At 39.4% G+C, this 25,344-nt stretch overlaps 1 protein-coding gene across 3 annotated transcripts in view; it reads left to right on the top strand.

The window, feature by feature from the left end:
- Positions 1–10,035: 10,035 nt before the first annotated feature.
- LOC145992079 (tRNA (uracil-5-)-methyltransferase homolog A-like) overlaps positions 10,036–25,344 on the top strand; it is a 40,331-nt gene continuing 25,022 nt past the window's right edge. Inside the window, exons 1-3 of one of the 3 annotated variants that reach the window (XM_083128294.1) lie at positions 10,036–10,191; positions 21,808–21,938; positions 24,056–24,229. In XM_083128294.1, coding sequence (XP_082984420.1) covers positions 21,867–21,938; positions 24,056–24,229 — 246 coding nt within the window. In that variant the 5' untranslated portion in view covers positions 10,036–10,191; positions 21,808–21,866. Of the gene's footprint in view, positions 10,192–10,679; positions 10,699–14,265; positions 14,285–21,807; positions 21,939–24,055; positions 24,230–25,344 lie in introns of those variants that run through there. The other 2 variants (XM_083128296.1, XM_083128295.1) reach the window with 2 other exon arrangements.

The following is a 25,344-nucleotide window of genomic DNA, read 5'->3' as shown; positions in this document are numbered from 1 at the left end:
CGCACGCTGGGGAGCATGTGGTTTTCCAGCACTGCGACGTATTACTGTGAATTTATTCTCGAACACACTTCCACCAATCCATCCCCACACCGCCACGGATATCCTGCCGCTCCTAGGATGGGTAGAAATGTTCTCGTAGCCGTAGCGAACGTTCTTGCGCCTACAAACATAAACCTGACCATTTTCGTCAGACGAAAGTACTTTCTCGTCGCTCAAAATTACGTTCTGCCAAATTTCTTCAGAAGCTGGTAAATATTGTAAAGCAAAACTGATCTGTGCTTCGTGATGGAAATGCATCATTGCTTCATTCTTTGCCGCTCGACGGTGTCGACCTGTTGCAGCATGGCACTCCAGTTTCAACTCTTGGCGAATCTTCGTTGCAGCCATGAAGGGATTGCCCTCGCTCATCTCAATGATGCCTGCATCTTCTTTCCTGGTTGTCTTCCTCGGCCAGCCTTCGTTGGGTCTTGACTTCATTCCTTGGTCACCTTCTTCCTCGTAACACCGAATCCAACGCCTGACGCATGAATCGTCCACACCTTATCATTGGTGCATGTAGAGTTTCACGCCCATTCCGATGCAGAAAGTTTCATTTTATAGGTTCCGTTGCAAGTGACATGCTCATTCATAGATACGAGTAAAACTGCTGCAGGATCTCGAACGAAGCACCCACCGGGGCTCGAATTAAAGCCAAAGCGTGGTGCCAAAGGCAACTGTGACGTTACTGCATGGGAGATTTACATCAAGCAGGGCCTGCGTGGTGTGTGCAAAGAAACTCGCGCTTGCTTTAGAAAATAAGGATACTATTGAATCAATGCACTATAATAGAGTATAAACCGTAAAATATACATTATTATTGACTCATACATCCCCTGAAAAAAATGCATCGTTTTCTCTCACATTTCTGCCTGCAATGAATATAAATGTATAATCTATTAAATTAAGCAGGTGCATGCAGATTTAAAAATATTGATAAGATGATTCAATTGAATTGAATTGAATTGTTGTTTTTTAAGTTCACTTTGTGCACAGAAAGGCTAATTGGGACTGGACCTACAGTTTATAGTGGGTTCCGAACCACTATGTTCCTCCACCGGGTATCGAACCCGGGACCCCTTGATTAAAAGGTGACGAGACTACGACTGCGCCATCGGGGAGCCTCTAGTCCTCTTACTGAGATAATTCGTTCGGAGCAATAGAAATGCCCTATCAAAACAATTGGGGAATATTATTTTCAATGTGGATATTCTTCGGAAAATATGTTTCTAACAACAGTTTACCTAAATAGTAGGGACGTGGGGTGAGAGATAGGGACGGAGTTGGAAGAGAGAGAGGGAAACCACATAATTTTCTGTTCAGTGAGAACCTTTGGGATTGCTTTTTCCTAGTGCACCAAAAACACAATACGTATAACCCAAATACAACCCAAACCTTCAATGGCAAAATTGTGAGTCAATCACTCAACTGGAATAAAAAGTTCGGATTTAAATCTAGGAGGCCAGAAGATAGTTATTGCGCTACCACGTGCTAATACAAGAGAGAATTGTCATGCCTGAGTGACATGTAGTTTACGTTAGTTGTGACAGTTGCTTCAATTCCATTGCCTGCCAAGAATAATGATAGCGCTGAAAGCATAAAATACGGAAATGTGCATGTTTGGCGAGCTATGAGAAAAGCAGATCCTTGTGTTTTCTTTTCGACTTTTACTCATTTTATGTCAACCTTTACATATAGCCAATGGCGACAGAGGATGAATGATGCTCCAGGGAAATTGATGAAGATTGAAGAAACAACGAAAAAGAAAAACTCATAATTATCAGAGGCTAGGATCCAAGAACCCTGGCTACGCAGCATTTTATGATATTTAAGTATATCACGGATTGCTGCTAAATCCTTTCCTAGATATTTGAAATGAATGACCCCCGCCCCCGCTATGAGAAAAAGAAAGACTATAGGATGTGAAACATTCACAATGTAATTGCATTGCTTTACATTGCTCTTGGCTGTATTCCAAATGTAGTAAGAGATCAGCAATGAGTGGGATTTTTTTTTTCAAGGTATAAGTGTATTTGAGCGCAAGGGCTACATATTTAATCATTTATAAAGAGTTAACTTCGTCGTTACACTAGCACCAGTCACGAATGCATGAATTTCTATTTCGGTTATTTTACATCACTCTTCTTCCTCTTGAGTTAATCGCGATAATATTTATAAAATTGTGACGGGACAAACTCAGTGATACATTCATGCCTGACCAGAGTTCGAATCTGGAACATATGACCTTGCTTCGCTAAAAAGGCTGGCAGAAATGTATCGGAAAAATATAGGAGCACCAAGAACCGGTTTCACCCAGCACAGACGATGAAATCATTTACAGCGACTCGCTGTGGCAGTGTTGCTCGCCACACCCTCCCCCTCGCTTGCAGGTAGCCTTCTCAGCACCCCGCCTGCTGATGGAAGAGTACGGTCAAATGGTGCACCTACTTTTCGTTTTAAGCATATTCCGTCTGGAAGGTTTCTGGCACCCCTTCGCCCCCCTCCTTCCCCCATGAATGAGACCCTTGCACTTTCAAAACCCTTATCGCAAGAAAAAGCTGGCATCAATTATACACCGCCATACAATAAGATCTACACGGAAAACATTTCCTAACATATTTTCTTGATTCGGACTAAGGGCAAATTAAAAATAATCAAAGGAATTATACACAGGAGAATTAAATTACTGAAAATATGGAATAGCGCGACACCGAATCTGTAATGAGTGCGAAGGGAAAAGAAAAGGAAAAAAGATAAAAAGTATTTGAATAACCAGATTAAGAGAGATAGTTATCACGGCTCGAACAATGCAAATGAAAAAAAAACTGAAAAAAGAACTAATACGAATTGAAATATACAACAATCGAAAGTAGGCTAAAGGAAGCAAATTTTAATAAACGTGGAAAGAAAACATAATCAAAGGAGCGCTGGTTCGATTCGCGACGGAAGCTCATATTTGTTGTTCGAATCCCACTCCACACTGTATGTTCAGATGCATTTACACTTAAAACAAACTTCGTGCAACTTTTTCCAAAACAGATATCGCCAAGCATTTAAAAGCAAAAAGAATAACTCTGAAGAAAAATTGCCGAAAGCGTTATTGCAAAACAAAAAAACAAAAAATGTGTAGGTAGTTATGGGGGTCAGAATCTTCTCTTTGGACTTACCTATGGTGGCAGGACCAATGAGAAAAAGATCTCGAAAAGAATAACTGCAACAATGGAGTTCGGGGTAACCATTAGTGAGTGATGTAAAAACCAATCACAACTTCCACGTCATTTTACTTTTGCCTTTCAAGGGTTGTTCCGAGCACAGTGGGCCACCAGAGGGAATTGTATCTAGGACCGCTTCATTACAAGGCGACTTGAGGCTATCGGAAGGGGCTTTTTTTTTTAATAGATAACAGAATTAGTCATAATGCTATCTTTTCATCTGCAGGACTCTGTCATGGGAGGTGTCAAGTATCCGAGCGATAACGAAATCCGTGATACCTTCTTTCTTCACATATTCGTTCGGAAGTGGTAAAAGAATAATAAAAAACTCAAGCATAAATGTTAATAACACTTGTTATTATTACCAGAGACATTCTTAAAATAAACTTGTTGTCGATTGAAATCAAATCAAGAGGAAAGCAAGATCTCCACCCGGTCGCGTGAATCTGTGGCTAGATTCAAGAGTTGGAAACACTACGCTTCTCGCGAGCTGCTCTTCCTGGCGAAACTAGATGATATAAAATTCAGGGTTGCATAACCGTAAGGGGGGGCGTTTCCTTAGATTCCCAGTGTACCATGAAGAAAGATGTCCCGAATTCAAATCCAGAATAATGCATTATTTCTGCTGCTTTTACCATTCTGACTAATTTTCAGTTGTATCATCACAATTAAGTTGAAGAGGCAACACAAAATACAATGTGAACTACTAATTCCTTGACCACAGAAATGCATTGATTTAAGAAGATTCTCGCACCACGGGCAGAAAGCATACTTATTACCATGCAGATTGTCTAAACGTCGACAGATAGAAACTAACACTTCACAAACACATTGCACACTAAGATGATGTTTTGCATGACATCCCATGCAAAATAACATTTTAGTGTGTGATGTATTTGCACAGTGTTCGTTTTTGACTTGTCAAGTTTTAGATAATTTGTATGGTAAGAAACACTGAAATATAGGTAAAAGTAATTGCTAATTATCCAATTGTGTGACATTAATAAATATTACAGGATCCTGCATCAGAAACATTAGAAGAAATTTGCAAAATTAATAAGAGTTTAGTCACCAAGCTGAAATGTGACTGCTAATTTCAAACACGGGTGCATGCCAACTGGTAGGTCATTTATTAAGTATGATTTGGGAAGGTGGAATTTTCCAACTCCACATGCATGCTTACTATTAAGCACAACCTATACATGTGTGTGTATGTGTTTGTTAAAGTACATTTCAATTCCATTTGCTTTCTTTTGGGTGAGGTTCAGAAACCAGATATGTAATCTTAAGCAATCTGTTTGGTCTCTATACTGGAGTGTAGATGTTTGGGTATCTAGGCCAGGAGCAACCAAACAACGGCCTGCCAATATATAGAGGACATCGAAACAAACAACTTTTCTCAGTAACATTTTTGCTGTCGGTGCATCATTTCGGCACTACAGACATTAAAAATAAAAACCATTTTACCGCCTGTTTGCTGGCAACCCAACACAACATTTTATCACATCTGTGACATTACTTGTCGTGAATCTGTACATGTCAGGGTTGCAAGGAACACACACATTCTGTAAAAAAATTATAGTCGCATGATGTGCTGAAAAACCGTGAGGAAAGCCTTCAGTAACCCAGTAGGAAGTTAACCAATGATAGAACAGTATGAAAACAACATATTAAAATTGAGTTGGTTATATCAGATTTTGTCTCTGAGCCTACGTGTCATTTATTTGCAAAACTTGCTGCCTGGTTGACATCTACAGGTTAGTCTATCCACTTGTCCTTTTGATATTGGTTATCTGTGATACATTAAACAGTTGACAAAATTCAAAATGAACAATTTCAAAATGATGCCCTCTAAACATTTCTATGGTCCCCGTGTGCCATTTTAATGACACCCTGCAAAACACACTGCACTATGTTGCCAAGGGGTCCTAAGTTCGAGTCCCATCCTGGGCATGGGCATTCTTTGTGAGTATCCTCTCATCAATTTTATCACTTATCTGCATTGTCATGATTAGCCAAAAGTGGCAGAAAAACAACAAATAAAAATCTTGCATTTATTAAAAACTACTACTACGAGGGTTGCTATTTATATTTTGAGCCTAACAATGAAAAAACAGGAATTTGGCATTGAAAACTGCTTTATTGTTTTTCGAAGTATTCTCCTTTATGGTCAATACACTTTTGCATTCGTTCGAACCATTTGTCAAAGCAGTTTTTCCAATCTTCTTGAGACACCTCCATAATATGGTTTTTGAACGCATCAACGGCGTCTTCCGGCGACGAAAATCGTTGTCCACGCAATTTATTCTTGACATTCGGGAACAAGAAGAAGTCATTGTGTGCCAAATCAGGACTGTACGGCGGATGACCCATCAATTCGATTTTTTGACTGTTCATAAAGTCAGTTGTTAGACGAGATGTGTGACAGCTGGCATTGTCTTGATGAAGAATGATCCGATGGCGTTTGTTTGTTTTCGGTATTTGACCGAAGACCTCTGGCAAACAAATTGTTGTGTACCATTCAGAGTTGACCGTTCTACGTTCCTCTAAAGGCACAGTTGCCACATGACCAGTTTTCCCGAAAAAACAGGCGACCATTTGTTTCGATGTGCTTCGAGCACGAAAAACTTTTGTTGGATTGGGTTCATCTTGAAACACCCATACAGTCGACTGCTGTTTACGTTCCGGCTCATATGCATATATCCATGATTCGTCACCTGTTACAATCTTATATACGTCTTTTGAAGCACCACGATTGTATTTATTGAGCATTTGTTTGCACCAATTGACGCGAGCATCTTTTTGAGTTTTTGTCAAATTGTGTGGGATCCAACGAGAACATACCTTTCTCACAGCTAAATGATCATGTAGAGGCTATAGTGTGGAGGCAAAAAATGGGGAGCAACTATCCCCTAAATCGTCGCCACTGTTTAAGGTTGCCATTTTAATCAGAACGTGAAATTGGCACATTTTTACCACTCGACTCCTCTGTTTCCATGCATTAACATTGTGTGCCGGAACCATCTGAGTATGTGTGTTTGTCCATTTCTTCTCATTAGGCATCAAAACATCTTTGGTGTCTTTGAGTGTTTTTACAAAGCTGTCACACACCCACGGGATGGACAATCCACTCGACAATGCGAGATTCAAAGTGTGGGCTGCGAACTGAACGCAGACAGTTCTCGAATATTTCTCTACGATTTGAGCCTGAACACCACGTAGTGTCTCTTGTCCTCCCATGTTTGCAGAGTGCAATTCTTTAAAAAGCCGAAACCCACGAAATTGTTCATATTCAGGCCTAAGCACTCGCAAGTGTTCAAAATTGTGTAACATAACAGCAGTCTTGCCATGTATCGGTACGAAACAAAGAAAGTCTTTTCAAATACAGCTGGATCGCAAAACAATTAATGTACAGTGAAAACCCTTCCATTCGAAGGGTGTCAAATTCAGTAGGCTTAAACAAATGTATTTTTTTATGCCATGAAATTCTCGGACTGCATACACGAAATTTGGTCCGGGCACAACTTATAAATTATCACTCAAAACTTTGATTTTCAGTTGATCTGTGCAGCTTATTTCTTTTTTAATAAACAACTCCAATACCCGGTACTGCTGAAATATTCACATTAGAGAGAGAGAGAGAGAGAGACCTTCGATCTCTTCAGCCCTCAACCCGAACTAGCACTACACTTTGACTACACTGAGGCTTCAGAAGTTCCGCTGTTGTCAATGTCTTCAGCTTTTGATCCGAACTGGTACTAGTAGTAGACTTCGTTACTTTACAGTATTTAGTCCTTTTCATTTTAGAATCACTAGATACTATAAAGCAACCAATGGACACTGGATGATCACCAGACGCGGCTTGTGCATAATTTTCCTGGTGGTTCACCAAAATTATGCAAAGTGGACTTATCTAAACCTTTTGAGACACTACACGCTTTGGTTCGTAGAGATAGTACTGGGAAAATTATCAAATTTTGGCCGGTAGATTACTGACAAAGTTAATTTGCTTTATGTTCAGATAACAGTGACAGCACCAAGGAGTGTGTGTGTAGGGGGCGATCATTTTAATTTAAGATTTTCGTATGGTATTGTATTTAGGGGTTTCTCAGAATTCAGAAAATATTCTCGCCTCAATTTTGCCTCTTCCACTCTTGCCAACTCTTTTCTGGTCCCACCACTGTCAAATAGACTATATTATTGGAACTGGATCCTGAACCTACAGTTAAAAATACAAATCTCTGCCTGCTAAAATGAGTATGTATCAGTAACCGAACCCAAGACCCCTTAATTACAAGATAATTCTTATATAACTATTCGAAAGTATATCGCTAAATCAAAGCGATTCGATTCTATTCTATGCAATATGTTAACTTCGCACACAGCAACAACTACACTCCTTCCAGTACACAATCCACCTCCCTCCACTCAACGTATCATCACGCCAAATATATTTAAATCACCAGCCACGCACTTCAAAACAAACTAACAAGTATGGAGGCAATGCTAAAAAGCCTAACATGTCAACGAAAGCATTTAGTCTGACGTAAGAAGACCAAAAGGTTGTTAAGTCTTGTCCGATAAGCGACCACTGACCCTCGCGCTATTTTTGACTTTTCGGCTCCTTCCACCTGAAGTGTTTCCATCTTAAGGAAGAAAACTCTGAATGTGTAGGCAAGTTGTTTTCTATCATATTTATCTTATTTGTCCCATCATCTTTACATCTAGCTTTCGTTTGGGGTCACATCTACATTTATATTACACCCTCTTCATTAATCTAGTAAGTCTTGTAAAATATAAATAATACAAAGAGAATGCCAAATAAATTCAAATTGAAACACACAGTGCAACACTGGAAAAGAGAAGAGCGTGGTTCACTCCAGCACGCTGGTGATCCTACGAACTGCGCATGTCCGTTTTGACGAGACGACCTTCCTGAAGTATCAGACTGCATGTATTTTAGCCATATGTACGCATCGAGCTTCTGCTTGCCATCCTATGCTTTTAGCATGGTAGGGATTGCCTTGCGGAGGTTCAGCGGAGACTTTGCACGAAACGGAACTAGAGGGGAGCTGAGTGGCTCTGGCCCGCGGTTTCTCCTTCTCACTAAGAGAATTTGGCACTCTACGCTTATGAACATCTCAGTTATTGTTTATTTTGTATATTACGGGGGATTCACTGCACATTTGCGCTATACAGCCAACCGCACCTGATGATCACCAATCGACTTCTCTTATTCAAGAATGTTCCCCCTCGTGCTTTCCAGAGATTAAAAATTACAACAAATCGTCCTACTTGTGGCGCTACCTTTGTTGTGTCGCCTCCAAATACTCACAAGTCTTTCGTAGTGCTCAAGTTCGCTGTGACAACACCAAAAGTGCAATATTATGAACAACAGGGTTTTCTCCGCCTTGCCTTGGTAATTATTTCTCTCCTTAAAGTCGCATTATTCAAGAAGACAAAAACGTAATTTTATATAGTATAAACTGAAAACAATTCCGGGGGGCTCCAGCCCGCTGATCCCCACATTGGATACTTGCTATTAACAATAACAAGGTTATGGAACATTCTCTGTCTTGCCTCAATAATTATTTATCTGCTTCAATTATCGTCACTTTATTCAAGAAGCCAAAAACCTAATTTTATCCAGTGTAAAGTGAAAAATTCCCTGGGGGGTGCTCGAGGCCCTGATCCCAACCTTGGATATGTGTTATTAACAATTATCAATAACAGGGTTATAAATATTATGAACAACAGGGTTAGAGAACATTCTCCGTCTTGCCTCGATAATTATTTCTCTCCTTCAATTATTATCACATTATTCAAGAAGCCAAAAATCTAAGTCGAGCCCCCTGTACAGCTGGCAGCCGACGAGAAGAGCGCTGGCAGAAGAGGTGTGACGTACTGCCAGGCGACTCCACTCTTTTTCGTGGGGGAGGTGTTCTTTCGCCAGAACTCTTCTCGTCAGCTTGACAATGACCCGCCAAGAAGAAAACAATACTTCCATCTCCCCGACCACCCCCAACCACCCCTAAATTCTGCAAATGAACCTGGCCCTCCCTTTCCCTCTGTGCCCCGTCTCCCTTCATTCAGCGATCTTCTCGTCGGCTGCCAGCTGTACCTCACCTTGGATACGTGCTACTATCAATAACAGGGTTACAGAACATTCTCCGTCTTGCCTCGATAATTATTTCTCTCCTTAAATTATCGTCACATTATTTTATTTCACACCACAAGAAACAAATAAAATAATTTTATCAGGTGTAAACCGAAAACTTTCGGGAGGGCTCGAGCCTCCTAAGTCCCCCTTGGATCCGTGCCTGTGTGGAAATGATAACGTCTAACAACCATAATGGTCTTTTGGCAGATAACATTGTTTAAAAACTCACGCCACGCGACTGTAATAACAAAGATGATCGATCATACGTGTTTTAGATTATTTGAAGGGAATAAAATCCCCTCCAAAAAATCTCGATGGCGCAGCTTGCGCCATAAATCCCACTGTGGGCATCCCTAACGGTCATTAGGGGACATCACTGTTTTATTTATTTCGTCCTGTTTTACATTGCAAAGTTAAGGCTGTGGAGCCTTTTCTTCCACTTGACCATGTTTATAAAATTTTTGAATATGGATGTTAGTAGTCTACGCCGGAGAATCCTCCCGTTCCCAATTTCTACATGGAACAATACAACCATGATTAAGTCAACTAACGTTCTGTGTTGATTGATATCCTTGAAGTATATCTATGAGTATTAGTATTAGTTCTTTGTTGTCCGTTCAGAAGGTTTATTCCACCACCAAAAGTAAATTCTTATATATATGGACTTTTGTCTTGTATATGAAGATTTCTGATATTTTTCTACTTTTTGTGGGACAATTTGTAACATAATCATCATTGCCGGTTCTGTGATGCGATTCTATCACAGATTTTGTGTCTTATGAGGTAAGTTACGTCAAGGTGTCACTTTTATACTATATTAAGTAATATAGAAAACAACTTTAAAAGATATATAAATATGGGTAAGAATTTACATAGTATATATTGCGTGATAGAACACGGATATGTGAAGTGAATCATGAGCGTTTTTCAATCTTGTCGAGTGATATTGTGCCTTGATTGATTTCGATTTATTTTTACTTCGTTTTTCTGCCACTTTTGTCATTAAAATTTCGGTAACTACCAAACGTCTCTAATTCCCTTATTTTCGTATTTTTCACATTGATACTTACATATTCTGCATTCCTAAGGATTCTTCTATTTCGCGTTTCGTTTTTTGCAGGCAAATAATATCAATTTTCGAAATATGAAGTATTTTTATTTTCTTCGCTTTTGCTTGCGTTACACGCGATATGGCAGAGAAATCTTGACTAGCGTAGTCCATGATCAGTGGTTATGCAGTGTTGCAACCTTCTTCATAGCAAAATATCTAGGTACTAGTATGGAGAATACGTAAGTATGAATGTGGAAAATACGAAAATAAGGGAATTAGAGATGTTTGGTGGTTACTGAAATTTTAATGATATGGATAACAACATAGGCCTTTAGCCTAAAAATAAACTTCAGTCTGCTGACGTCAGAACGCAAAGTAGCAAGAGTGTTGTGCGATAAGTGATTGAAATAAAACAGCAACTGAAACCATTGGCGCGTGGATAGGTTAGTAGGGCCACGCAAAGGTTTCAATAGTGAAAAAGATAGCCCCACGAACCATTGGCACGTGGATAGGTTAGTAGGGCCACGCAAAGGTTTCAATAGTTAAAAATATAGCCCCACGAACCATTGGCGCTAGCCCCACGAACCATTGGCGCTAGCCCCACAAACCACTGGCGTGTGGATAGGTTAGTAGGGTCACGCAAAGGTTTCAATAGTGAAAAAGATAGCCCCACGAACCATTGGCGCTAGCCCCACAAACCATTGGCACGTGGATAGGTTAGTAGGGCCACGCAAAGGTTTCAATAGTTAAAAATTGGTTTTGAAAAAAATATTCGTAGCCCCACACCATTCTCGGATAGCCCCACGAACCATTGGCGCTAGCCCCACGAACGATTCACGGATAGCCCCATGAACCATTCACGGATAGCCCCACGAACCATTCACGGATAGCCCCACGAACCATTCACGGATAGCCCCACAAACCATTCATAAATAGCCCCACAAACCATTCACGGATAGCCCCACAAACCATTCACGGATAGCCCCATGAACCATTCACAGATAGCCCCACGAACCATTCACGGATAGCCCCACGAACCATACATAAATAGCCCACGAACCATTCACGGATAGCCCCACGAACCATTCATAAATAGCCCCACAAACCATTCACGGATAGCCCCACGAACCATTCATGGATAGCCCCATGAACCATTCACAGATAGCCCCACGAACCATTCACGGATAGCCCCACGAACCATACATAAATAGCCCACGAACCATTCATAAATAGCCTTAGAGATACTGGGCGAAAGGGGGGGTTATAGCCCCCATCAACCTCACATTGAGCACGCCACTGATCCTGTGCACGTCATGTTGTCGCAAGTTCGTAATCAGAAATGATGAACAGTAACTCACGTTTATTTACGTTCTAGAACTGTTACACAGTTACAAAACCGCGTATTTGGAAACACTGACCGGTTGTTACGTCATGAAACGCTCGCAAATATTTGGTTCACGTAGTAGACTGACATCAAGGGAACAGCTTTCGTGCATTGGAGTGACATTAATGTCGAAAATTACATGATTTACCGGCAAAAAAATTTCAACGAGGTGAAAACAAACTTCCAAGACCTTCCTAAAGTATAATAATAATAATAATTTTTATTGTAGAAACATGTGAGAACATCACATGTATTACAATCGTCAGAAATGTACAAATAAAGTATCTATAGATCTTACAAAAAAAAAAAAAACATCCAAAAAGCATTTTAGAAACGTAACACCACTTACATAAATTTAGTTGTTAACATTATTGTTTTACAATCATAACTATTTTACCTAATACAATTAATTTCAAAATTCTTCTACCCTATATATACACAGTTATCGGTTAATATTTTTTGTACTTTTCTTTTGAATTCTAAATAAATAAACCCATTTCGGTAAGTACTTTCTCCTGTAAAATTGAAGAAATACGTTTTGGGGATACAAAAATTTTACCCTTTTGTCTAATTGCGAAGATGAGGATGAATGAAAATAACATTGATGACGAGACTGACACAAAGAACACCTATGCCCAGTCCGGGATTAAAACCCAAAATCACTTGACGTCATGGCGTGTTGTGCTAACCACTCCGCCACGGAGGTCGGCTATAGTAATATGTTGTTACCCTGATAATATATATTTGCATTTTTGTTTAAGGTTCTGCATTGCTTATTAGGCTAATCACGACTACGTAAATGGTGATCAGATGAAACTGATGAAATAATGCACTCAAAGAGACACTGGTAAGAATTTACGATAACACTTCGACCTAGTGAAAACGGATTTCTTCATTTTTACACAAGAAACTACTTACCGAAATCAGTTTCTATAGCATTATCGAAGTTCGTCAATGTATTCTTTCATCGTGTAATCGCTTTTAGCGCGAATTCATATTTGTTTGTAGAAAAATGAATTTTAACCATGTTTGCCTAACCTAACATAACCTTGCCGTGAATGGTTTTTGGTGCTATGCGTGAATGGTGTTTGGGGCTATGCGTGAATGGTGTTTGTATGCGTGAATGGTTTGTGGGGCTATCCATGAATGGGTTTTGGGGCTATCCGCTATTATTTTCGTGAAAAAAACATAATTCCACCCTAAAGAATGTTCCGCAATGCAGAATACGTAAGCAGGAATGTTAAAAAGGACGAAATAAATGAGTTATATGTGTCTTCACGAGATCGAAGTGGTACCAAATTTACAATATAGAGATATTGTGTGATTAGTTTACTAGTTGTTATACTCACTAAATATACAGTCGTACTTACATATTTGGGTAAATATCCGATATCGCCCAAACGGATTTCTTCAAATTTACAGGAGAAACTACTTCCCGAAATCAGTTTCTGTAGCATTGACGAAGTTCTTGGAGGTATTTTCTTTGAAACTGAAAACTTCACCATAGAATGCTGCAAAACAAGAAATAATCACTTGTTATGTAAGGAACTTGCATTTTCCGTAACATTATGCCATTGTTTCCATTATGTGCATGCAGATGGCGCGAGCGTCAAAAGTCACCTAACCTTGCCAGAAATGGTCCATGGGGCTATCCATCAATGGGTTGTGATGGCATAATGAACACGAAAGTAGGTATTTTTTGGTTAAGAAGGTTGAAACACTGCATACCCACTCCAAATCTACAAAACACAAGCACGACGTGCGATGATCGATGACGAGTGCACGCCATATTGGCTGTTACCCAAGCAGAACAAAGAAGACAAATAATGACTCGTAATATGAAAAGTTGACACTATTTTATGGAAAAAGGCATAACTTCACCTTAAAGAATCTTCCGCAATGCAGAATAGATAAGTATCAATGCTAAAATTAACTAAATAAATGAGAGAGGTGTTCGGGCCTTATCGGATAATTACCCGTATATGCACATAATATTTGGAGGTAACATGTTTAAATTGCACATTGAGTTGTTAACATTGTTAATTATCGCGATGATTCCCCATAAAGAAACATAGGAACCAAGTTTGATGATGTGAAGAAATGACGATCAACGTCTGTTCCGCTGTCTAGAGCATTGCGACGCTGTTCAGAGCGATTCTCTTTGGTTCACAGCATTGGTCGTGGAATAATGGCAGAGAGGAATGAAAAGGTAGTTAATGTGCTACAGGTATAGAAGTGGAGTGTAGAAGAGGATGGTCGTAGTTTGGTTAACAAATAGATGGAATTTGGTGTTCTGCCGAAGGAGGGTGGTTACATGTGTCCACGCGGGCACACTTTGAAATTGTACAGAAACCGTGCGTGTATTTATAACTACGCATGGAAGTATTGAACGTGAGAACCCGGAAGGACAAGAGCATGTGGAATGTGGATATTAATTAGAGGTAAGTTTGAAAACTGTGATTCAGTTCCTTTGATTAAAAATGTCTCTTCACCAGTTACGTGCTACAAAAGTGTAGAACTATGGACGTATAGGTCACGCACCATTCACAGGAAGGTTAGGTTAGGCAGACATAGTTAAAATTTGGGGCTGTAGAACCATGCATGTATAGGTCACGCACCATTCACAGGAAGGTTAGGTTAGGCAAACATAGTTAAAACTTGGGGTTGTAGAACCATGCACACATAGGTCACACACCATTTGCGCACCATTCACAGGAAGGTTAGGTTAGGCAGACATAGTTAAAATTTGGGGTCGTAGTACCATGCATGCATAGGTTACGCATCATTGGCGAATAGCCCCACGTACCATTCACAGGAAGGTTAGGTTAGGTAAACATAGTTAAAATTTGGGGTTGTAAGCCATACACGCATCATTGGCAAATAGCCCCACGCACCATTCACAGTAAGGTTAGCTTAGTTGCAGTTGGGTTAGGCAAACATAGTTAAAATTTGTGGTTGTAGTATATCAGGAATATGTATATTTCGTTGTGAAATGATAGATCTTGCCATAAATAATGAGCAATTGTACATTGTTGGTTGAGATCATGGACCCCTTATTTTCCGATTTCTAGACGTGGACCCCAAATTTTAAGTTCAGATTCATGGTTCTGAGGCCTAAATTAGTGAGTATGTGAAATATTAACAAAATTGGAGAATATCTCTATATTGTAAATTCGCTCCGAAACACTATTGTCATTAAAATTCCAATCTCCGAGAAACATCTTTAACTCGTTTATTCCCTAATTGTTAATATTCGTACTTACTTATTCTGCATTGCGAAACATTGTTGAAGATGGGATTTTGCTTTTTAAATGAAAATATTATCTATTTTCGACATATCGAGTAATTATTGTTCGTTGTATTTACGCTTCCGTAAGACGCAATATGGCGGCCACAGGTTGACTAGTGTTGTCGATCTGTGGTGTGCAGTGTTTCCAACCTTCTTCACCGAAATATACCTAGTACCATGAACCATGCACGGAAAGCCCAAAAAAACATTCAATAACCCCACCAACCATACACCGATAGCCCCAAAAACCATTCAATAACCCCACGAACCATGCACGGATAGCCCCAAAATCCATTCCATAACCTCACGAACCATTAGGTTAGGTTAGCTTAGCTTAGGTAAGGCAAACATAGTTAAAATTGTTATTCAACATCAGGAAAATTCTAGATATTTAGTTACAAAACCGCATGGTTGGAAACACTAACCAGGGGTTACGTCATGAAACGCATGGAACATCTGATTCACGTAGTCGAAAGTAATGGAGGCAAGAGCTTTTGTGCATCGTAGAGACATTAACGTCGAAAAATATTTGATTTACCGGCCGGATAAATTGAACGAAGGGAGAAAACACTTCCACGACCTTCCTAAAGTCTACAGAAACTCAGTTCCGTAAGGACTTTCTCCTGTAAAATTGAAGAAATACGTTTTGCAGAGATAAGAATTTTACCATAAAGTAAATTGTCAAGTGTCAGGCGAGAAAATAATGGGATCTGGTCACTGAGTGACTACGAAGTAGATGAAAGACAGAACGCCCATGTGCCAAGCTCCATTTGTTTAATTGCTATTTCATCATGCTACGCACGCATGTTTTACGTAGTTCGATTTCTATCTATGTATGTTAACACATACTTGGGAATTTTAACGATTACTTACTGTGTGTTTGGGCCTCCCCGATACCGCAGTGGTAGTGTTGTTGCCTTATAATGAAGGGCTCCCAGGATCGATACCCGGTGGAGGCACATAGTGGTTCGGATCGCTGTTTGGCTATAAAATCGTGTCTCTTGAGGTTGATGAACTGATGTGAAAAATCTTTAACAAATTACTCTGTAGATTTAGTAATTGTCTCAAAAGAACAGCGATCCACTGATATCCACTGCTTCTAGATTATATTTTCGATCATCTCTTCCTCAAGGCTTGTTAGCAAGACTTCCTTGAAATCAATTATGCTGGGACAGGAATCTCACTGATCTAGAAAACACTTGTCTTGTGGTACCCTACACATTATTTTTGAAAGACAATCTTGGTATGTTTTTAATGGATTTTCATGTCCTGGGAGAGTTATTTTATTTAAGTGCGCTCCAGCTATCATTAGTTTAACATTTTGATGAGTGATACAAACACATACAGTCTGGGTACCACTGGTTCCTGCTATTATGCAACTCTTTGGTCTTAATTCTACAAATTTTGAAAACCCAATCTTAAGTAGCGGGTATGTAGTTGTAAAAAGTGTAAATATTTCTCTCAGATTTCCCATGATCAATCTTTTTTTAATGTTGATACGTTTTCCATCTGTGTCCTTCACAGAAACATGGTCTTTCTTACCAGGCGTTTGCCTGCTAACTTCATCACTGCAGTAAAAACCCTTAACTAATGAGGCTGTTTCTTTTGGTAAAGATTTTCCAGGTCTGGGGTTAGGAGAGGACAAAATTTCCTTCTCTTCGATGAGTTTTTTTTGCTTCCCTTGCTATGTAATTAATAACACCAAACTTCTTTTCAATTTTTCCACATGAGCAACATTTGGGCAAAATCGACAAAATCATGAAGCATTAAAAAGGGATTGGGTACCGTATAAGTATTTCTTATCTTTTCTCTGCAATACCTTTTCGAACTCTTCAGTTTCTTCTTAGTCACTGGAGACTCACCAAGAGAGATCAAAAAGGCATTCAAGTAGCTGAACCCTGTATCAACATCCATATACTATTCTGAATCGTGGTTACTGCAACTAAGACCAGCGTTATCATCTGGCCCTGAAGGATTTTCTTTTTCTGGAATGAGCCTACATTTGGGAGCTGAGAAGACTGCCAGTGCGGGGTGAGGTTCGGGGGTGAACGGGGAGGTAGTGTGGGGAGGGAAGCTTCGACTTGGTGTTCAATTTTTCAGTGTTGCCAGACATGCAGAAGTCCCTGTAGGAAAGGGTGAGAATCTGATAATGGAATCGGGACTTACAGTGTGAGGTGCTGTCTGGCGTTGGGAAAAGTTCGGAACCATTCGTGAACCTCCACGGATGATGTCAGCCACGGGACATCTCAAAGACCAGCAACGGCATAGGAATTCACACTTCTCCCTTGTTTTCGGAAATAAATTTGTTTTAAAAATCGAATGAATGTTCTGGCGTGTGTGTATAAGTAAATGTATATGTATAGAGCAGACTATATCCAGTAAACTGGGTCGCTGAAGGTTAACTATCAATAGAATTAACATGCAACGAAAAGAGGGAAAGCCGACTCGGGGGTTGAGCAAAGGTTTATTCAGATTATTTTTTTTATTGAGGGGTGTAAGTTTGTGTTTATGTGTGTGAAAAGGTATACTTAGAGCCAATATGACCATAAATTTGTCCTTTTATAAAAATTGTGTGGGGTGTTAGCATGGACGTCCGCAGGATTCTTTCCAGGGAGGGGCAAGCAAGGTATTTTTTTCCAGTGAAGGGCAAAGAACACATATTTTCATCTAAAATAGTGATGCCCCCTCAAAAAACACTGTTTCAGTCTAAAATTATCATGTTTCTTCAACGAATTTATAATAATTAACATAAATTACTGTGATTGAAATGAAATTATGTGTGAATTATATAATTTTTATGTACACATTAATTTTGCAGGGGGGGGCGTGGCCCCCCCCTTGCGGACGCCCATGGGTGTTAGGGCGTAGTTGGTGGATAAATCAATGGGGCCGAGACATTACAACTTCATGTTCCATAATCCGAAAGTTGCAGAAAAGCGATGCTACATATCAAAATGTAAATACAAACGAGGGAGAAAATGTACTACCCTGCATAAGTTAAAATTAATTGATCCATGTCCAGGCAAGAAGCATTAACAAGACGCTAGGAAATACACAAAAAGCACGCACACACCCTTACTTTCTTATTCACGTTGGAAGCAGATTGCTTTGATTTGTGAAGTTTTATTCCATTATTAGTATTGCTTTCACTTGTTACTATGTAATATGTTCCATTCATTTGCAATGCGTTTTCGTACCATGCCTTTTTTATTTATGCCGCTGCCACCCTGAAGGGAAGACGAGCTGGCTGCACACGGCGACAACAGGCAGGTCAGTTTCGCATTCCTCAGCCTTGCAGTCTTCTCAGCTCCCAACTGTACTTTTCCTTCCCCAACTGCAGTCTTCAGGAAGTGCAAATTTTCATGTTTTCTTCAATTCCGTAATTTAAAGAAATCAGCCAACTTGCCACATTCCTCAGATCTTTACTACACTAGTGTCCCTTTTTCTTCAAAGGATTACAACAGTAAATGGACCACTTCTTGCCACCCGTATCAAGATTTTTTTTTTAACAAATGAAGACACTAATAAAGCAAGTTTCAAACAATCCACAGCACAGAAGTTAACTGAGATGTACACACACTGAGAGCTACACCACAACTGATCCAGTTGGACAAAGAAGCATGGGAGAGCAGGAATAAACAAGTCACTGCTGGAAAGGGATGGCTCACACTTGAGCTTTAACTTTCTCTCACTCATGATACCAAAAAGTACCACCTTGAAATTTTGACTGAACCTTCAGTAGATGTGTACCAATATAAGATTTTCAGATGAAAGCCCTCTTCATAAGTTTTAAAATGAGACCATGCCCAGCCCTGTAGTTGAAACAGGTCTCTTGCAAATTGTATTTAAAGTTTCAGCAGTGAGCAGTTTTTGGGCAATTTTGTCAATTTTCAAAATTCACTAACTCATAAACCGGCAACATGAAAAGTAATAAAAAAAATTCAGTATTTCAGATGATAAGAAACATGTATACCAAAAATTAGTCAAATCCATAACATCAAAGGTTTATGCACTGGTTGGTTTGACATGAAATTACCTGGATATGAGTTTTTACACAGCTTGATAAGCACAATGACGAATATTTACATGCATTGAACGTGAAAATTACTAGCTAAAAAGTTACACAGAAAAAGGTCCCTCTCCAACAAAACTAATCAATATGTGAAATAGGGCATCAAAATAATTATTTCACAGGAAAGGTGATATCTGTGTTACCAGAAGCTCTACCAATATACTAAGTAGAAACTTCAAACTTACCAGAAATCTTCTTCAGGCATGTTTGTAACTGAAATCCATCCTTCTGTCCTTCAAGCTAGCAAACGTGTTGATAACACGGTTGTTAAAATCTGGAATATCCTGGATGAACTTTCGTTTAATAGAAAGCATGGCCAGAGCTGTGAATCTGTCCTCCACCATTGTGTTTCGCAAAAATGTTTTTACATGCTTCATAGTGGAGAAACACCTTTCAGCTTCTGATATGGTCATGGGGATTGTTATTAGCACTTTAGAAGCTTCATGCATTCGCCAAACGTATCTTGAAGATTATATTTGTTCATGTACGAGAAAACAAAGAAAGCATTTTTCTTGCCACAACCGCACAACCAATCGCACTTTTCGTAAGTTTAAACGCAAAATTTGTGAGTGAACTCGCAACCTCTCTTCTTGGACACTTGTTCTAGATTCAAATTCAGCCTAGGTTTTTTATGTTTATTTTTTCAGAAAACTTCACACCAAGCTCTCCACACTGTTTATCGCGACAAACACACAACTACTGTACAGCACACAACTACCGAAAAAGCTTCACTTCTCCATGAAAAACTAAGAAATAACAAGTGTCAATACTATCGTCTTCCCATCTGGTGGTTTTATTGCCTTGGGGTTGCCAGACAATTTTGTCAAATTTTCAAAAAATTGTAGTTCAGAAGTTCCTGTAGCGGCTCCTGGTGAGTTTAGATAATGAGTTTCTAATTTATTTAACAGCTGGCTTGAAAAGAAAGTGTGACAACTTTGTCACATTATCAGGATTTTTTTGGAACATGCTAATCAAAACATGTAATTAAATCTAAATGATGTACTCTACATCATTGTAATCAAAATGTACTTTCCACTAAACTCTGAGAAAATATTGTATGCAAGTAACAAAAATCCGTAGCCGACTTCCATGGCTAGCATACTGCATTATAAAGCCAGGAGTCCTGGGTTCGTACCAGCATGGGTATTCTTTGTGTGTCCCTCCATGAATTCCATTATATCATCACTCATCCTCATGGTCGTGATTACCGAAAGGTAGCAGAAAGTGCCAGTAAATAACAAAAATCAAGCAAGAGTCTGTACTTTTTCAGTTACTGATATTTTCTTTCCTCATTGGAAATTGTGTTATTTATTGCTGTACTCTTATGTCATAAGTGAATAAGATTATGGAATACAGAATTTTTTTTTTCAATGGTTGGTATTTGTCTTTCTTATGTTAACTTCATTGCTTCTGACAACTCTTCATTGTTTACCATTCTCTGGAGAGAGGGTCAGTTTCACCTAGGGGTGGGTTTCGGACAACAAAACCCTCCGTCCTCCCATGCACAGGTCCTGTGTGTGTTATTCCCCCAGTTTCCTTGCCTCTCCCCCCTCTCGTGCCCGTGCCTCAGAATGCTTGCTGAGATGTAACGTGGGAGGACTGCGCCCCACCACATTTCTCTCGAAGTTTCGATTCCCCTGCACGGTGGCATGCAAACTTCACAATTTTTGTGCAAGAATGAATAAGCAACGGAATACTTGCAATTCAGACCATGTAAAAGCTAATACATAAATGTTATTGTAATGTTTGTTCACTTGTGATTACACACGGCAGTGCGGCATCCATATCATCCTTATAAGCAGCCGCTCCTGCTCTGAAGATTATGTTGTTTATGAATGTTTTCCGTTGTTGTTAGCTCGCAGAGATGTGTTATTGTGAAATAAAGTACATCTGTTACCTTAATGTGCCACCTTAGCATGAAGCAGAACAACCCGATGGTTTCGCGCAAGTGAATATAGCACTCAATGCAGCATTCCACAAGAACAACAGCTATAATTTTACATTGTTAGGTTTGGAGTTGATATCAATTTCCAACATGATCTGTCACTATCTTAGTGTGCTTACAAACAGTTTTTACTCTTAAAAAGTGGCGAAAGTACTCTGAGATGGCAGGTTTCATATGGCTTACATGGGCCATACTTTGGGATCAATATCTCCGTTACTTGTGTTTTCCATGCACTGGAACAAATGTTATATTACGTAAAACAATGAAATCGTCGATTAAAAAAATTCAACAGAATTCTTGACGGATACAGTGGCTTATTTGCCTACAATGGTTTTCTGAATCAGTTCATTTATCCTACGATGATCTATTGTGTAGTTTCCAATTGCCAAATGCTAATCCCTAAATGCTTTGATAGTTAGGTTAGGAGCCCTCAAGTTCGACACTCCTTCGAGCCTCATGTCGAGAGCCATTTCACATGATTTTAATATGATACATCCACGAAGAGTTGAGCTTTATGAATGGTTGTCTCGAACAATTACAATGTGATTCTTTCCTGGGAATGAAAAGTCCTTCACAGTGATGAAGCTAATGTTTATGTTCATTTTGTCTTTTGGAATTGAAATAGAGTGTTAAATGTTTCATTCCTCTTTTATCCTAGCTTGAGACACCTGATCTTGCTATTTGGAGAAAGCGCCAAAGCACCTGTTATCTAGGACAATGGTTGGAAGTAAGAAAGCAGCATGGGACCATGTAATTGAAATGTATGGTGTTCCAAAACTCCATACCAGTGTAAGTAAATTTTGTACTTTATTTTTATTTGTTGCGTTGTTTGTAGGGTTGAGCCGATACCGATGTTGATGTATGCTGTAGGTATCCGCTGATACCCGTGATATCAGTAGCAGAGACCATTGGATGTAATTTCTTACTTATACTTTTCTGGTATTTTGATCTTTCATAGGGTCCACAAGAATACTGTGACAATTTCACGGGGTTCGCAAGAATACTGACACTTTCACGAGGTCTAATTATCCTGAAAAGTATGGAAAATTCAAAGTTGTACATGAACAACTACATTTTGTGATTACAAAACATTTATTTTAATATTCTGATGTCATTCTTGAATATTTTAAAGAAAAACTCGGGTAAATTGATGCATATAACTGGAGTGGCAAATATTAATTAGTATTTTTGAATAATTCATAATTATTACAAATTTCAAGTATTCTGTGGGAATTAGAGTTTTGGCATTGTTATGGATATTAGTTTAAAGTGGTATCGGCTAAGCCCTAGTTTTTTTTCCTTATGTTCATATGTATTGAGGATTTTGATAATTAACAATTCTTGAAAATATTACAATACCAGCACTTCCATGGCATATACAAGATCACATAAATGCTAGCTCAACTACATCATCAGAGCCATCCATGTGTTGCAAAACAGATTACATGAACCTCTGAATGATGCTTAGAAGGAAATACCGAAGTCTGGCCTTATACACCACCACATGCCCTACTATCTCCACAACCACAGGATGTTGTAATACTCCAAAGGCTTCCTCAGTAGCAACATAATCAGATTGAAAACTCACACCCTCAGCCTGCATGAGGTAAAGCAGACCCACCCTAACCCAATGGACACGAATGACATTGCACCAAGCAGCATGGCACAGCAAACTACACAAACCATCATTCCATTTCTCTCAATTGCTGTCAGATTGTAGAAATTAAAACTCCCACCCATCAAGTACCATAAGTGATACTATCTCCATCCCAAATTCCTGTAACAATAATAATGGAAGCGTTGGACCTTCTACATTTATTACCTCCAAAAATAAGAGCTACATTGAAAACTGTTTTTCTTGCCACTGAGTGCTACAAAGAAAGCAAACAAAGCTCTGGCAGGAAGGAAAGTCGTATGATCTGCAACTGTTTCAGGAAGACATGAATTTTACCTCCTACACAGTGATTAGTATTTCAACAGCAAAACCCAGCATTTCTCAACCGCAAGGTCACAGCCTGGGACTGGGCTTTGACATCAATTATACTTTACCGCGAGAGGCTCTCCTGAAGTTTGCGACTTGCAGCCTGAGCTGTCAACCACCTGGAAAGATGGCCTTTTGTTCAGGGTTCACCACAGATAAGAGGAAATCCTTTCTCACCAGTGCTGGTGAGAAATCAAAGCTGCTGAGGGGACTGTCACCCTTCATGCCCCTTGGAATCGGGGCATCAAATTTAAAAAAAAAAAAAAAAATTACCGGTTCGCAGGCACATGAAGGTTGAGAACCACTGGTGTAAGTAGAAGAGAAATAAGTTAGCTCAAAACTCGAAGATTTCAAGTGCATGACACCACTTACACAATAATTGCAACAAAGTTATGTAAGAACTGGTAAAAAAGATAAGCTGATGATGGGAAGGAAAGTTGATAGTGTGGATGGAAGTACTGAGAGGAAGAATGACAGGCTGACACAGTTAAATAAAATCAGATTACCAGTTCCTTGCACAATCCTTGCCCAACTCGGAACGAATTAATTAGGCAAGACGAGCATTTTCCTGGCCACTATGACCATCGAGACTCCAAAAGTAGCGCCTTGTATCATTTATGACCTCTTGCTGCTCAGGTGTTAACTGCAGGTCTTCAGTATTGGTCTCTGCGTTAACCATTTGTCTGCGGTGCGGTGAATCAAATCTTGACCGGTTTCCATAGTTCCGGCGGTAATAGTTAGCCAGAAGTGACAAAAAAGCAACACAAAAAGATGAAAAATACAAGGCTTTTCATTCTCGCAGCATTCTCATGTCCACCATTTAATAAACAATTTGTGTATCATAGAGATTCATTTCACTTACCTCAAGAATCAGTAATTAAATCCTGTGTGTGTAGCTAAAATTTTTGTATTGCTTATTTTTCAGGTTCTCAAATTATTCCTGACTGAAAAGTTGCAGCATTCACGCCACCGTATACAACCTGTGAAGAAAAATAGTAGCAATTGTATACCTGTAACTTTTAAAGATGCTAGGGATGCAGAGTATGCTGCAGCCATTCTCAATGGGCTAGAACTGGAAGGTAGCACACTGACAGTATTGGTATGTCACTTTTTTCCTTGTCTTTTTTTAGGAATGTAGGGGATACCTCTGCAGTTTAGCTGCAGGTATAAATAAAGGTTGAGCCATACATTTCAGTGCAGGAGCTATGGCCTTTTCTGGTAACTTCTGATTTGATGTAAAGTGCCATCTTCAGGCAAGGAATTGAAAATTACGATGCATGTCCAGACAATAGTACCCATTTGGTGATAAAAGAAAATAGAATGAACAATACCTTTTCTCTCTGAATGTTAATTCCTTAATCTATTTTTTCTACATAGGCATCCATGGCATTGAGGCACTTATTGAACCATGCGACAAGCTTTTGTACCCTTGCCATACGCTTCTGCCCTCAATCCATTGAGAAATGCAGTCAATGTTTGCTGGAGCTCTTCGTTCTCATCACCGTTAACCTCCATGACTTGATAATGAATTTCAGAAGGTCAAGTTTTTCTATTGTGGAAAAACGAAATGACAACTCTCACTTCACACTTTGCAGGGGCAGCATTCTCGATTTTCTGATTCATCTTGACTGTCCACAGAAACATGTCACAACCGCTACGACAATGTAACTTCCATGAAAGCTCATGCACAACTGACTCGTACCAGGTGACCTTGTATGCTACCTGTATATCCTTCCACCAAACTGGTACTACTTACTGGATGTGCTTCGTATATTCACATCTAGTCAGTTCAGTAACTGGAAACTCCTCCAATATAAGAATGTACAAATAAATACATACCCTGCACTGTGGAATAGTTGTTTAAGGCACCAAATTTTTGTAACTCACTGGTCTGTTATAGGTTTAACCCCACCAATGATTAAAAAGAGTTAACCTGAAGACGACAGAAGAAGTGCACTCTGGGAATGTAGTGTTGGAATAACTAAAGAGAAAGGTACTCTCTTGAAGTGAAGTGTTTGAATAATTAACATAAAAGGCATCAGACAATTAATAATGTATAGACCAGTCTTGCTAAAATTCAGTTAAGCTAATTACCAGATTGAGTTTCAAGAATAAGCTTCCATAAGTGGATACCTGATTGATTTTCGGACTGTGCCTAAAACGGAAGTGAAAGTACCACTTTTCTGGGCCACATGAATGATCCCTATAGTTCTA

Source organism: Lepisma saccharinum, chromosome 9 (genome assembly GCF_977018435.1).
Source record: "Lepisma saccharinum chromosome 9, izLepSacc3.1, whole genome shotgun sequence".
Classification (NCBI taxonomy): domain Eukaryota; kingdom Metazoa; phylum Arthropoda; class Insecta; order Zygentoma; family Lepismatidae; genus Lepisma; species Lepisma saccharinum.
This window is presented reverse-complemented; position numbering and strand designations above follow the sequence as displayed.